Source organism: Mandrillus leucophaeus, unplaced genomic scaffold, assembly GCF_000951045.1.
Source record: "Mandrillus leucophaeus isolate KB7577 unplaced genomic scaffold, Mleu.le_1.0 Scaffold244, whole genome shotgun sequence".
Lineage (NCBI taxonomy): Eukaryota > Metazoa > Chordata > Mammalia > Primates > Cercopithecidae > Mandrillus > Mandrillus leucophaeus.
The window spans coordinates 1,858,050-1,870,910 of NW_012102521.1; the positions used below are offsets into that span (position 1 = coordinate 1,858,050).

A 12,861-nucleotide genomic window follows, 5' to 3' on the forward strand; every position below is an offset into this window, starting at 1 on the left:
CCGGTTCCCCTGTGGCCCCTCCATCTGCGGCGGGCCTGTTCCTCCCTCTATCTTCGGACGCCCGCGTACCCCCGACCTCTGACCGCCGTTCCCGTGTGCCCCGCCCCCCGCCGAACCCCAGAGTGCCCCCGGCCTCCAACTTGTGTCCTCCTGAGCCCTCCTCCCCCGTCTCTCCGCAGACCTCGGCCGCGCAGACCCACCCCCTCGGAGAGGGCGGGCACGTAAGGGCTCGGGGCTGGGCCTGGGGTGAGGCCTGGGCCGTGTAGAGGGGAGGTCTCAGGGTCGGGAGCAGGGCGGTGGCAAGAGCTCTGGGCCTTTCCTTGAGAGCGTGCCCGCAGTGCTGGCTGAGGACTGATGCCCCTGGAACCGTTTGAGGGGGCTGGCAGAGGCGTGGCGTCCGTGCGGGAGGCTGCCGAAGGGTGACCAGGCTCCCGGGGTGGAGTCGGCCGGGGCAGAGAGGACAGTTTGGGAGGCTGGTGTGAAGAGCTGCGGCGGGAGCTGAGGGGATCCACTCCCCCCAGGGGGGTCGGTGATGCCTGACCACTGACTGGAAGGTGACCCTAGCAGACCCTGACACTGCCACCATCTGCCCCCAGGGACTCAGGTATTGGTGGGCACACGGGTGGCCTTGGGCTCCACCCCACCTCATGCTGCTCGTTCCCCCAGATCTCAGAGGTGTGGACAAGCAGCCTACTAGGGCTAGAGATGGACAGCAGGAAGCTGTCCCCTCAGGGGAAGAAGCTGGAGTCGCACCTCTCCCAAGAGCACAGGCGACCCCCACTGGGCCCGACAGCATCCTGGGGCCAGCCCAGTACCCAGAGCAGCGCTCAGCAGGGACTGCAGACTCAGGACTGGGTAAGCAGGAAACCCTGGCCAAGGCCACCCTCCTGTCCCCAGCCCACCTGAGGCCGCTCTCCCTGGAAACTCCAGGCTGGCCGTGATGGGCAGCCTCAGGGGAGGGCTGAGTGGGGACTGATGAGAAACAGACGGTTGAACTCAGGAGGCTGTCTTCCCCCATGGCCCTGGACGAGCACCAAGGTGGACCTGCATCCCTCTTGCCTCCAGAACCGTGGGCCACTGGCCTCTGCTGGGCTCTGTAGAGAGCTCTTCTAAGGCCAGGAAGGAGGCAAGGCAACACACTTCCCTCAGCCCTGCCCAGTGCCCCCCACCCCAGGCTGAAGGTGGCAAGAAGCGGGAGGGAAAGCAAGGTCCCCAGCAGGGGTGGCGTCCTCCCAACCAGGTGGGTCAGCTGTCAGGAGGATTTGACAAAAACAAAATATTGGGAGAGGCTCTGCTTGTGACTCCTCAAACCAGAAGCATCTCCTGGTCTCTCTGTTGCTGGACAGTGAGCTGCAGGCTTGTGCCAGGTCCAGTAGTGAGATTGATAGAATGTAGCTGTTGAGCCCCAGGATGTTCTCTGAGGGCAGAGGAAGCCAGAACCCCACTTGTGTGGTTCCACTTTTGGAAGGTTCAAAGCCAGGCTCAGAGATGGCTCTAGGCTGTGGCAAGATGGGTGCAGGGGCTCCTGGGCACTGGCAATACTTTGGCAGCTGGCGCTGGTCATGCGGCCAGTTCAGTGTGGGGAGCTCATTGAGCCATGCACACAGGCGTGTCTGCGTGTGTTCCTAGGGCTGCCCACTGAGGTCCCTTTGTACCCTCTCAGTCATGTCCTTCAGGCCCAAATGCCTTCAAAACCCCTATGACGGTGTCAAGTGCTGGGGAGTGGGGTGACCAAACCAGCAGACGCAGTGGCTTTTGGGAGGCAAACATCTCATGACAGGCAGTCCAGACTATAAACACACATAGGTCACCTGTCTAGTGAGGGCTGCTCAAGAGGAGGTCCAGGGGCTGTGAGGCTTCTGTCCTGCACAGGGCTGGGGACAGGGCACTGTGTCTGAAGGGGTAGGGATGTGGGTGCAGGAGGAGTGTGTATTGGACCCACATCCTGCAAGGACACAGGGACCCGGTGGCTCTTGGGCAGGGGCAGCCAGGCTGTATTTGTAGTTCCAAGAGATGGACTGGTGGCTATGGGTTATGGTGGTTGAGGACAAGGCTGGGAGGCAGGAGAGTGGGCTGAAGGCCTCCGAGGGCAGGCGAGCAGTGGAAGAATGAGTTTGTTGGCCAAGGATGGAAAGGGGCATGGGTGCATCTCTGCTGACTGGCAGGTTTTTAGTTTGGGGACAGGGAATCTTCCCTAAAAAATGTGGGTGCCCAGATGACTTTACAGGTGGGCACTCCCAAACAAGAAATCAGTCATCCTCATTGGTGAAGCTTCACCTGCCCAGAGCCACTTCTGGTATGGAGCTGGTATCACCCAATACCAGTACCAGAAGAGAGCAGAGGGAGAGAAGGAAAAAGAGAAGGCAATATGCCAGTCTACCTGTGGGCATATACTGAAAAATCCTGAGTAAATACTGGATCAAATCCAGCAGCACCTGAAATGCTGAGTTTCATAGCCATAAGGATGGGTCCTGCACACTTCCACCTGCCAGGAGAGCAGGCACGTGTCTCTTCTCAGCTCTGTCCCAGTGCTTAGGACAGCGCCTGACACATAGTAGGTGCTCAATGAATGTATATGGAATAAATGAAATTGTAAATAAAAGAAGATTGTAACCCAAGGACAAAGAAATTTTGAAATCTATAAATAAAGTTCATTAACAACCGGTGGAAAATCACGTGATTATCTCAATAGATGTTGAAAAGTAATACTAATAAATTCCAGTATCTTTCCTTAAGAACAAAAGAAGTATAGAAACCTGTAGGTTCCGGATAAGGTGGGAAGAGATGGACATCTCTGTAGCCTGACGGAGGGGAGCTCTCAAGAGCTTGCAGTGACCACCAGTGGAAGTATTTTAGCTGCAAGCAGATGGATGCATGATACCACTGTGACGTTAAAAAAAAATCGCCAGGTGCAGTGGCTCACGCCTGTAATCCCAGCACTTTGGGAGGCCAAGGTGGACGGATCACCTGAGGTCAGGAGTTGGAGACTATCCTGGCCAATGTGGCGAAACCCTGTCTCTACTAAATATACAAAAATGAGCTGGGCATGGTGGTGGGTGCCTCTAATCCCAGCTACTTGGGAGGCTGAGGCAGGAGAATTGCTTGAACCCGGGAGTTGGAGGTTGCAGTGAGCCGAGATTCCACCACTGCACTCCAGCCTGGACGACAGAGGGAGACTCCGTCTCAAAAAAGTAAACAGTATTCTGGAAATCGAAGCCCGTACAATAAATCAAGAAAATGAGATGTTGTATAAATATCTAAAAAGATGAAAATCACTATTTGCAGCTAATATGTTACCTACTTGGAAAATCCAATTTAAGAAACATGAGTATGGATAAAAGAGGGAGTTTGGATATATGATCACCATTCACAACTTTTCAACATAGTAAAAACAACTAGAAAATGGAATGGAAACAAAGGATACCATTCAATTTAGCAACAGGAGCCATGAAGTTCTTAGAAATAAACCTGTTATTTTTCAATTCCTTTATGAAGAACACTTTAAAATGTTACTGAATAGCATGTAGAGCTCCTCATGGAAATTTTTTTATCATATTGGATGGGCAGATTTCACAGGTGTGTTTTTGAGACAGGGTCTTGCTCTGTCACCAGGCTGGAGTACAGTGGCATGATCACAGCGTTACAGGAAAAGGGGTCTCCATCCAGACCCCAAGAGGGTTTTTGGATCTCATGCAGGAAAGAATTTGAGGCGAGCTGCAGAGTGCAGTGAGAAGAGATTATTTATCAAAAGCCGCTCCATTGCAGAGCAGGGCATCCTCAACAAGCAAGCAGAGGAACAGACCTGCTTTAAGTTTTTCTTTAATCGAGGTTTTATCTATGTAAAGACTAAACTAAGCTGTGCCTAGGTGTGAGTGAGCTGACAGCATAATGATTTATTATTCTATTGATTTAAAAAGGATTTGACATTTTAGTGTGCAAGTACATTAAAGCATAACTATAATTATCTTGAAAGTATATATTATTGTGGGTATTGGGACATCTAAACTTCCTTTTATAGGAGTTTGTCCTTGTAGGCATTACCAAGCTGCTTCCTTAGCTGTAAACATCTTAGGGCCATGGTTGTGACCTGCAAGGAATGTGCTCTATTAGCCTCAAGATGGAGTTGAACATAAAGTGACGTTATCCTGGCTCTCCTAGACTCCTGCTTCTCTAATATCAGCTCACTACAGCCTGGACCTCCTGGACTCAAGCTATCCTCCCACCTCAGCCTCCCAAGTTGCTGGGACCACAGTGGCGTGCCACCATGCCTAGCTAATTTTTAAAAATTTTTTGTAGAGACGGAGTCTTACTATGTTGCCTGGTTTGGTCTTGAACTGGGCTCATGTGATCTTCCATGTGTTCCAAAGTGTTAAGATTACAGGCATGAGCCTTTGCGCCCAGCAAGATTTAACATTTTAAACGTGTCAGGCTTCTGAAAAACAATTCAGTGTTTTTTAAAAAAACAGACTTCATGAATCTTGAAAATTTCATTTTAAATGTATATGGTGATTCTGGAAATGTATTACTAGTTTACTTTTTAAAAAAGATTAGAGACAGGGTCTCACTATGTTACCTCGGCTGGTCTCTAACTCCTGGCCTTCCAAAGAGCTGGGATCGCAGGCATGAGCCACCATAGCCAGCCTTTGGCCATGTATTAGTTATCCATTGCTGCATGACAAATTTCCCCAGAGCTTAGCAACTTAAAACAGTAACTATTTTTATCTTAGTTTCTGTAGGTTAGAAATTTGGGAGCTGCTTAGCTGTGGCTTTGGTTTGAGATCTCTTGGGAGCTTATAGTTGAGATAGCAGCCAACACTTCAGTCATCTCAAAGTTTGAGGAAGGCTGGAGACTGCTTCCACGGCAGCTCACTCACGTGACTGGCGAGTCCATGATAGGGGCTGGCAGGAGGCTCAGCTCCTCACCACGTGCATCTCCCCATAGGACAGCTTCAGTATCCTCAGTACGGTGGCTGGCTTCCCCCAGAGTGAGTGCTTGGAGAGAGAGAGAGCACTTGGAGAGAGAGTGAGCTGGAAGCCGCAATGACTTCCATAACAACCTAGGAAGTCACACTTGCCTATTTCTACAGTATCCTTTTTGGATACACTGGTGATCCTATTTAATGTGAGAAGGGATGACACAAGGGCATGAATACCAGGAGGTGAGAATCATCGGATGCCATCTTGGAGGACAGCTCTCACAGGCAGTCATTTAGTCTATAGGCTTTAAAAGATTATGTACTGAGAAGCATAATAGTGAAATTGCAGAATGCCAGAGACAAAAACCTCAGAAGCAATTCGAGCGGGAAGACAGAACCTTCAAAGGAGTCACGGGAGCTCGTCACGGTAGAGCAGTAGTGTGCCTATTCTCAGGGGAAGCCATGCTCAGCCTTGAATATTAGGCCTAGCAAAAAATGGTTTATACGAAAAAGGCTAAATAAATAAAGTTTTTAAATGATAAAAGAGAGAATTTGCCCCCGGCACACTCTCACCTCAGTTCTGAAGAAATGATCTCAAAGCATCATGAAAGTGATCACAGAACGTCTGAAATGGATAAAGCATGAGAGGAAGCAGGAAGTGCGTGAGTAAACTGAAACTGACAGTCGCTGGATGTCACTCATGCACAGAAAAACAAGGATGCAATCAATATATGTACCTGCAATGGCATAAAGTCAAGATGGTGTCTGTGAGTGGAACTGAGGTGTTCTAAGTTCCTCTGAGAAGAGGATGGGGGTGGGCCATGGTGGCTCACACCTGTAATCCCAGTACTTTGGGAGGTCAAGGTGGGAGGATTGCTTGAGCCCAGCCTGGCAACATGCCAAAACCCCATCTCTACAGAAAAATACAAAAAGTTAGCCAGGCATGGTGGCATGTACCTTTAGTCCCAGCTACTTGGGAGGCTGAGGCAGGAGGATGACTTGAGCCTGTGAGGCAGAAACTGCAGTGAGCTGAGATTGCACCACTGCACTCCAGCCTGGGCGACAGAGCCAGACCTTGACCCCCCCCCCCAAAAAAAAAAGAAAAAGAAAAAGATGGAGTTGCTTGTCAACTTTGGACTTAGATAAGTTTGCCTGCCCTCACTGTTTACAGCAGAAGAACAGAAAGAGATACGGTGGCAGATAGAATCGCCGGTGTGTCATTTAATTCAGTCAATGAAAGTGGACTAAGTGTTCCAGTTAAAAAACAGACACTGTCAGAGTGGGTTGAAAACAACCAAAGTCAGCGGTAGCGCTGTGAACATGTGCAGGGGTAAGCACAGGAATATTCCAACTGCATGGTGAAGATGGACACCATACAGCTGTGTATCAGTTCACATTGCATTTTTCTGTCAAACAGCAAACTTACCTCGGATTTGGGGCTGTGGTTGTGTGGATGCCTGTTGCATGCAGCCGTGAGCGTGAGTCTCAGACCTATTCCTGAGTGAAAGAGGCAAAAAGGTGACAAAATTATTCGTGCCATATGGCTTTGTTCAGAGTTCAAAAGCATGCAGAAGTAAACAAGATATTGCTAATATTCATTAAAGTATAATTTGAAAAAATAAAGATGTTTTAAAATGTTTACTTGGAAAAGGAACCATGCAACAATTTTGGAAAATAAGAGCAAGGCCTGGCTTCTCGACATCAGATCCCGCAACTAAAACTGTGTGGCCCTGTGGCAGAAGGTGGCAGAGACACCACTGCCTGGACAAGTAGCCTGGAAACCGGCGTGTGCATCAGTGTGGGGATTTAATTTGTGTTGAGCATGGCATTTCAGAGTAGTGAGAAACAGACCTTTCAATAAGTGCTATCGGGGTGACTGGGTGTATAGTTAGAAGATGGTAGACTGCGGCTCCATCTCTCAAAAAAATGCACACACAAAAAGCATTAAACCCAAACCATGTAAGCACTGAGAGTATATGAGAGGATATTTAGGATCTGGAAGTGATAAATGCCTTTCGTAGGCCAAACACAAAATCCTTGAAGGAAAAGCCTGACAAATCTAACTGCAGAGTTTTTAAACATTCTGTGCAATCAAAAACATAAAAATGTTAAACGACAGTCTGGAAGAAAATAGTTGTAATATTTATAACATTCAAATGTTTACCAACCAGAATCCATGAAGAGATGCTTGAAAGCAATGAGGAAACTATTTTTAAAATTGAATAGAAAAGTGGGCCAGGCACAGTGGTTCACCATTGTAATCCCAACACTTCAGGAGGCCAAGGCAGGAGGATCACTTAAGGCCAGGAGTTCAAGACTAGTCTGGACAGCATAGTGAAACTCTATCTCTGCAAAAAATAAAAATTAGGCAGGGTGGTGTGCCACTATAGACTCCCAGCTGCTCAGGAGGCAGAACAAGACCCTGTATCAAAAAAAAAAAAAAAAAAGGAAAAAAAAAGAATGAGGTCTCCATACTTGCAGTTCCAAAAATTAAATAAATAAATAAATGAAGCAAAACATGAAACAGTGAAGAAGTTGGCAAAAATTATATAAAGGTGGATCTATGTGGAGTTGGTGAGGATGTAAGGAAAGAGTGAGTCTTGGTTTTTCAGAGAACCCACTGTGATCATTATTCACTGTTTAATTTTAATTTATTCATTAATCTTTCCTAATTTCACCTTTAAGCTTTCAGACCATTTGTTTTGCTGTTCTTTTTCTGTCTTTTCAAATAACTTGCACGGTTATGGTTTGGGGACCTTTTTCTAAAGATGTGTTTAAAGCTCTAGTTTCTCAGAGCACAGCTTTGACCATACCTCATGTTTTGGTGTGTCCTGCTTTCACTGTTCATTTCTCAGCCACCATGTCTGGTCTGGCTAATTTCTTTAAAAAAAATTTTTTTTTTGAGACAGTCTCACTCTGTCGCCCAGGCTGGAGTGCAGTGGCACAATCTTGGCTCACTGCAGCCTCCACCTCCTGGGTTCAAGCAATGCTCCTGTCTCAGCCTCCTGAGTAGCTGGGATTACAGGCGCACGCCACTCTGGACAGAGTCTCGCTCTGTCGCCCAGACTGGAGTGCAGTGGCGCCATCTTGGCTCACTGCAAGCTCTGCCTCCCGGGTTCATGCCATTCTCCTGCCTCAGCCTCCCTAGTAGCTGGGACTACAGGCGCCCACCACCATGCCCGGCTAATTTTTTGTATTTTTAGTAGAGACGGGGTTTCACCATGTTAGCCAGGATGGTCTCGATCTCCTGACCTCGTGATCCACCCGCCTCGGCCTCCCAAAGTGCTGGGATTACAGGCGTGAGCCACTGTGCCCAGCCATGCCTGGCTAATATTTTATACGTTAGTAGGCATGGGGTTTCATCATGTTGCCCAGGCTGGTGTCAAACTCCTGAGCTCAGGCAATTCATCCACCTTGGCCTCCCAAAGTGCTGGGATTACAGGCGTGAGCCACCATGCCCGGCCAATTTCTTAAATTTTTTTAGAGATAGGATCTCACTTTGTTGCCTAGGCTACAGTGCAGTGTGCGGCACTATCACGGCTCACTGCAGCCTTGAACTCCTAGCCTCAAGTGATCCTCCCATCTCAGCCTCCCAAATAGCTGGGACTGTAGGTGCACGTCACCATGCCCAGCTAATGATTTTTTGTAGAGATGAGGTCTCCCTGTGTTGCCCAGGCTAGTGTCGAACTCTGCTGAGGTCAAGCCATCCTTCTGCCTAGGCCTCTCAAAGCATTGGGATTACAGACGAGAGCCACTGCACTCTGCCATTGTTCGTTTCTAAATAAATTGGTATTTCAGTCTTGATTTTCTTTTTCACTTGGGAGTTAATTAGAAGGGTGGTTTGGAATGTCCATGTCAACAGGAGTGTTTTGTTATCCTTTTGCTATTAATTTCTAATTGTGTCACTTTGTAGTTGCAGAACCCTGTGTTATGGGAGTCTGTCTGCGTGGGGGTCTGTGTTACGGGGGTCTGCGTGGGGGTCTGTCTGTGTTATGGGGATCTGTCTGCATGGGGGTCTGTCTGTGTTATGGGGGTCTGCATGGGGGTCTGTCTGTGTTATGGGGGTCTGTCTGCATGGGGGTCTATCTGTTACGGGGATCTATCTGCATGGGGGTCTGTGTTACGGGGATCTGTCTGCATTGGGGTATATCTGTGGGTCTGCGTTGAGGTCGGTGTTACGGAGGTCTGTCTGCATGGGGATCTATCTGTTTTGAGGCTCTGTCTGCATTGGTCTGTTTTGTTTATGGCCAACTCATGTGCATGTTGAGTGTGTTTGGGAAGAACATGGATTCTGTGTGGGTTAAAGAGTTCTGTACATGTTCTCCTGTGTCTGTTGTATTACTCATTACTTAAATCTTAATTTTTGTTAATTTTAAGTTACTTTTGTTAAAACATACATATTTAGAACAGCAGTCCCCAAAGCCACACTCAGCCTTGCAGACGTCCTTGCATGCTGAGGTGAGAAGTGCACTTTTGCTGGTATGCTGCCTCCTCTCCTCTCCTTTCCTTTCCTTTTTCCTTTTTCCTTTTTCCTTTCCTTTCCTTTCCTTTCGACAGAGTCTCACTCTATCGCCAGGCTGGAGTGCAGTGGTGCGATCTTGGCTCACTGCAACCTCCGCCTCCGGGGTTCAAGTGATTCTCCTGTCTCAGCCTCCCAAGTAGCTGGGACTACAGGTACCCACCACCACACCCAGCTGATTTTTGTGTTTTTTTGTTTGTTTGTTTTTTGTTTTTGAGACAATCTCGCTCTGTCGCCTAGGCTGGAGTGCAATGGCGTGATCTTGGCTCACTGCGACCTCCACCTCCTGGATTCAAGCGATTCTCCTGCCTCAGCTTCCCAAGTAGCTGGGATTACGGGTGCACGCCACCATGCTGGGCTAATTTTTGTACTTTTAGTAGACACGGGGTTTCACCATGTAGGCCAGGCTGGTCTCGAACTCCTGACCTCAAGTGATCCGCCAGCCTGGCCTCCCAAAATGCTGGGATTACAGGCGTGAGCCACCGTGCCCGGCCGCACTGCCTCCTTTTCATTCCTCTGTCTTGCATTCTGTCCATGCCCCACTGCAGAGACGAAGGGTGTAGCGCCCCTTCCCCATCCTCTCACCAGCATTCTGTCTACTCAGCAGAAACCCAGTTCCACTGTTAGCTTTACAGTGACCATGTGGCATCGTGACCGTGGGGTGGCCGTGTTTCCTTTGTGCTGCTTTTGGTGTTCCCTGGAGGAAATCGTTGTGTACCCGCCCCCCTCCTCCTCCTCCTCTCCCCCATTTTCTATGAACTGATTATTCTTTCCTAAACCTTCCAACAAATCTAGGACTCTGCTCTCACAGACCCCTGCACATTGGGTCGTCTGGAGCTGCGTTTTCTCCTTGGCAGTGGCCTTCCTGGAGCCCTGGACTGCCAGCAACCAGCCCAGCTGGCAGGGCCACTGAGCAGGCTTCCCTACTCCCTCTCCCTTCTACACTGCCCCACAATCCATCTGCCTCCTGTCTACAGGGCCCCTTGTTTCCTGGGCCCCGGCTTACTCTCCCTGGTTAGTCCTTTGTTTTGGTGGAGTACATCCAGCAGCTTCCTCTAAAAGGGTTCAGAGGATGTGAAAGTTTCGAAGACTCTGAAGATGTGAAAATATCTTTATTCTGCCTGTATGCTTGAATGACACCTTGGTTGGGTGAGATACTAGGTGGGAAATAATTTTCTTTCAGGATTTTGAGGCATTGTCCATTACCTTCTGGCTTGCAGTGCTGCTGTGTGGTGGTGCCCTGGACTATTAATACTTTTTTTTTTTTTTTTTGAGACAGAGTCTTGCACTGTCGCCCAGGCTGGAGTGCAGTAGTGCAATCCTAGCTCACTGCGGCCTTGAACTCCTGGGGTGTTCAAGGGGATTGAGCGATTGTCCCTCCTCAGCCTCCCGAAGTGCTTGGATTATAGCTACTGTGCCCAGCCAGAATTTCCTTACATTTTCTTTCTCCCTTCCTTTCTTTCTTTCGTTCATTCTTTCATTATCTCGCTCTTTCTCCTTCCTTCTTTCCTTTTCTTTCTTTCTCTTTCTTTTTTTTTTTTTTTTTTTTTTTTTCCAGAGTCTTACTCTGTCACCCAGGCTGGAGTGCAGTGGCAAAACCACAGCTCACTGCAGCCTCAACCTCCTGGCTCAGGCGATCTCTGCCTCAGCCTCCCAGTAGCTAGGACTACAGGCATGTGCCACTGAACTTGGCTAATTTTTTAATTTTTCTTTTGTAGAGATGGGGTCTCACAGGCTGGTTTAGAATTCCTGACCTCAAGCAATCCTCCTGCCTTGGGCTCCCAAACTGCTGGGATTACAGATGTGAACCATCACGCCCAGCCTCCTTACCTGTCTTTGTTTGAGACGGAGTTTCGCTCTTGTTGCCCAGACTGAAGTGCAATGGCATGATCTCGGCTCAGTGCAACCTCCACCTCCCGGGTTCAAGCGATTCTCCTGCCTTAGCCTCTTGAGTAGCTGAGATTACAGGCATGTGCCACCACGCCTGGCTAATTTTGTATTTTTAGTAGAGACGGGGTTTCTCCATGTTGGTCAGGCTGGTCTTGAACTCCTGACCTCACGTGATCTGCCTGCCTCGGCCTCCTAAACTAAAGTGCTGGGATTACAGGCGTGAGCCACTGCACCCAGCCGGCCTTTTTACTTTTTTTTTTTTTTTTTTTTTTTTTTGAGACATCTCGTTCTGTCGCCCAGGCTGGAGTGTGATGGCGCGATCTTGGCTCACTGCAAGCTCCGCCTCCTGGGTTCTCACCATTCTCCTGCCTCAGCCTCCCGAGTAGCTGGGACTACAGGCACCCACCACCACACCCAGCTAATTTTTTGTATTTTTAGTAGAGACAGGGTTTCACCGTATTAGCCAGGATGGTCTCGATCTCCTGACCTTGTGATCCACCTGTCTTGGCCTCCCAAAGTGCTGGGATTACAGGCATGAGCCACCACGCCCGGCCCCTTTTTACTTTTTAAGGCTTAATAATATTCCATTTTCTGGATCTGCCACATTGTGTTTATCCATTCATCCATTGTGGAAACCTGGATTCCTTCCACATTTTCGCTGTTGTGAATAATGACCACTGCTGTGAACATTCCCCGTCGGAGTGCACACATCTGTTCGCCTTCCTGCTTTCAGCTCTTTTGGGTATATACCCCAAAGCAGAATTGCTGAATCCCGTGGCAGTTCTGTTTTTAGTGTTTTGAGGAATGAGAATTCACCTCGATTTTGCATGAATCCCACTCTTAGCATGGCACTGCCTTCTCTCCCCTCTCCCCTTAACTCTGGTGAGGGAGTTGGAGGATGGTGGACTTCAAGCTGAGAACAGTCTGGAGGAACCCTCTCCTGCAGCCAAATGGGAAGTTCCCTCTTGGGGGATGGGGGTTGTCCCGGGGACCCACCTGTTTCTGACCTTTCCCTGTGGCCCTCCCACAGCTCCTCCAGCTGGTCCCTGCCTTCCAGTCTCCTGTACCCTGCCAGGGGCCCTCCTCCACTGGCGCTGGGCTTTTTTGTCTATGGATTCATCTTTATTTTCTCCCTTACTCTCTTTGTGATCATTTCAGAGGGGTCTGGGGAGAAGGGCGGTCTGGAGCTGGCCTTAGTCCTGCCTTTCCTGAGGCACACAACAGTGTTCGAGCTCCAGGGGTCCTCCTGCCTGTCAAGCGGGGGGCCGGCCGTGAGGACTAAGCAGTCCAGAGGCAGCCCCGCTGTACATGAAGCCGGGCACGTACTGGGTTGGGGGGTGTCCTGGCACAGATTACTGTGCAAAGCCACAGAGGGCCACACGGCCTGAGGCCCCGCGCCGGGAGCTGGCGCTGGAGCAGCGGGAGGTTGAGCAGACGGCGCTTTAGAAAGTGCCCCCTGGCCGCTGAGGGAGCCAGCTCTGAGGGTCAGCGCGTGCTGGGTAGGAGCGGCGAAGGGGACCTGGCGCCAAGGCCCTC

At 49.4% G+C, this 12,861-nt stretch overlaps 1 protein-coding gene across 1 annotated transcript in view; it reads left to right on the forward strand.

Annotated features, from left to right (window-relative positions):
* Positions 1–12: 12 nt before the first annotated feature.
* TEX22 (testis expressed 22) overlaps positions 13–12,861 on the forward strand; it is a 13,596-nt gene continuing 747 nt past the window's right edge. Inside the window, exons 1-2 of the mRNA XM_011982924.1 lie at positions 13–33; positions 667–889. Of these exons, the coding sequence (XP_011838314.1) occupies positions 706–889 (184 nt within the window). The 5' untranslated portion in view covers positions 13–33; positions 667–705. The remainder of the gene's footprint in view (positions 34–666; positions 890–12,861) is intronic.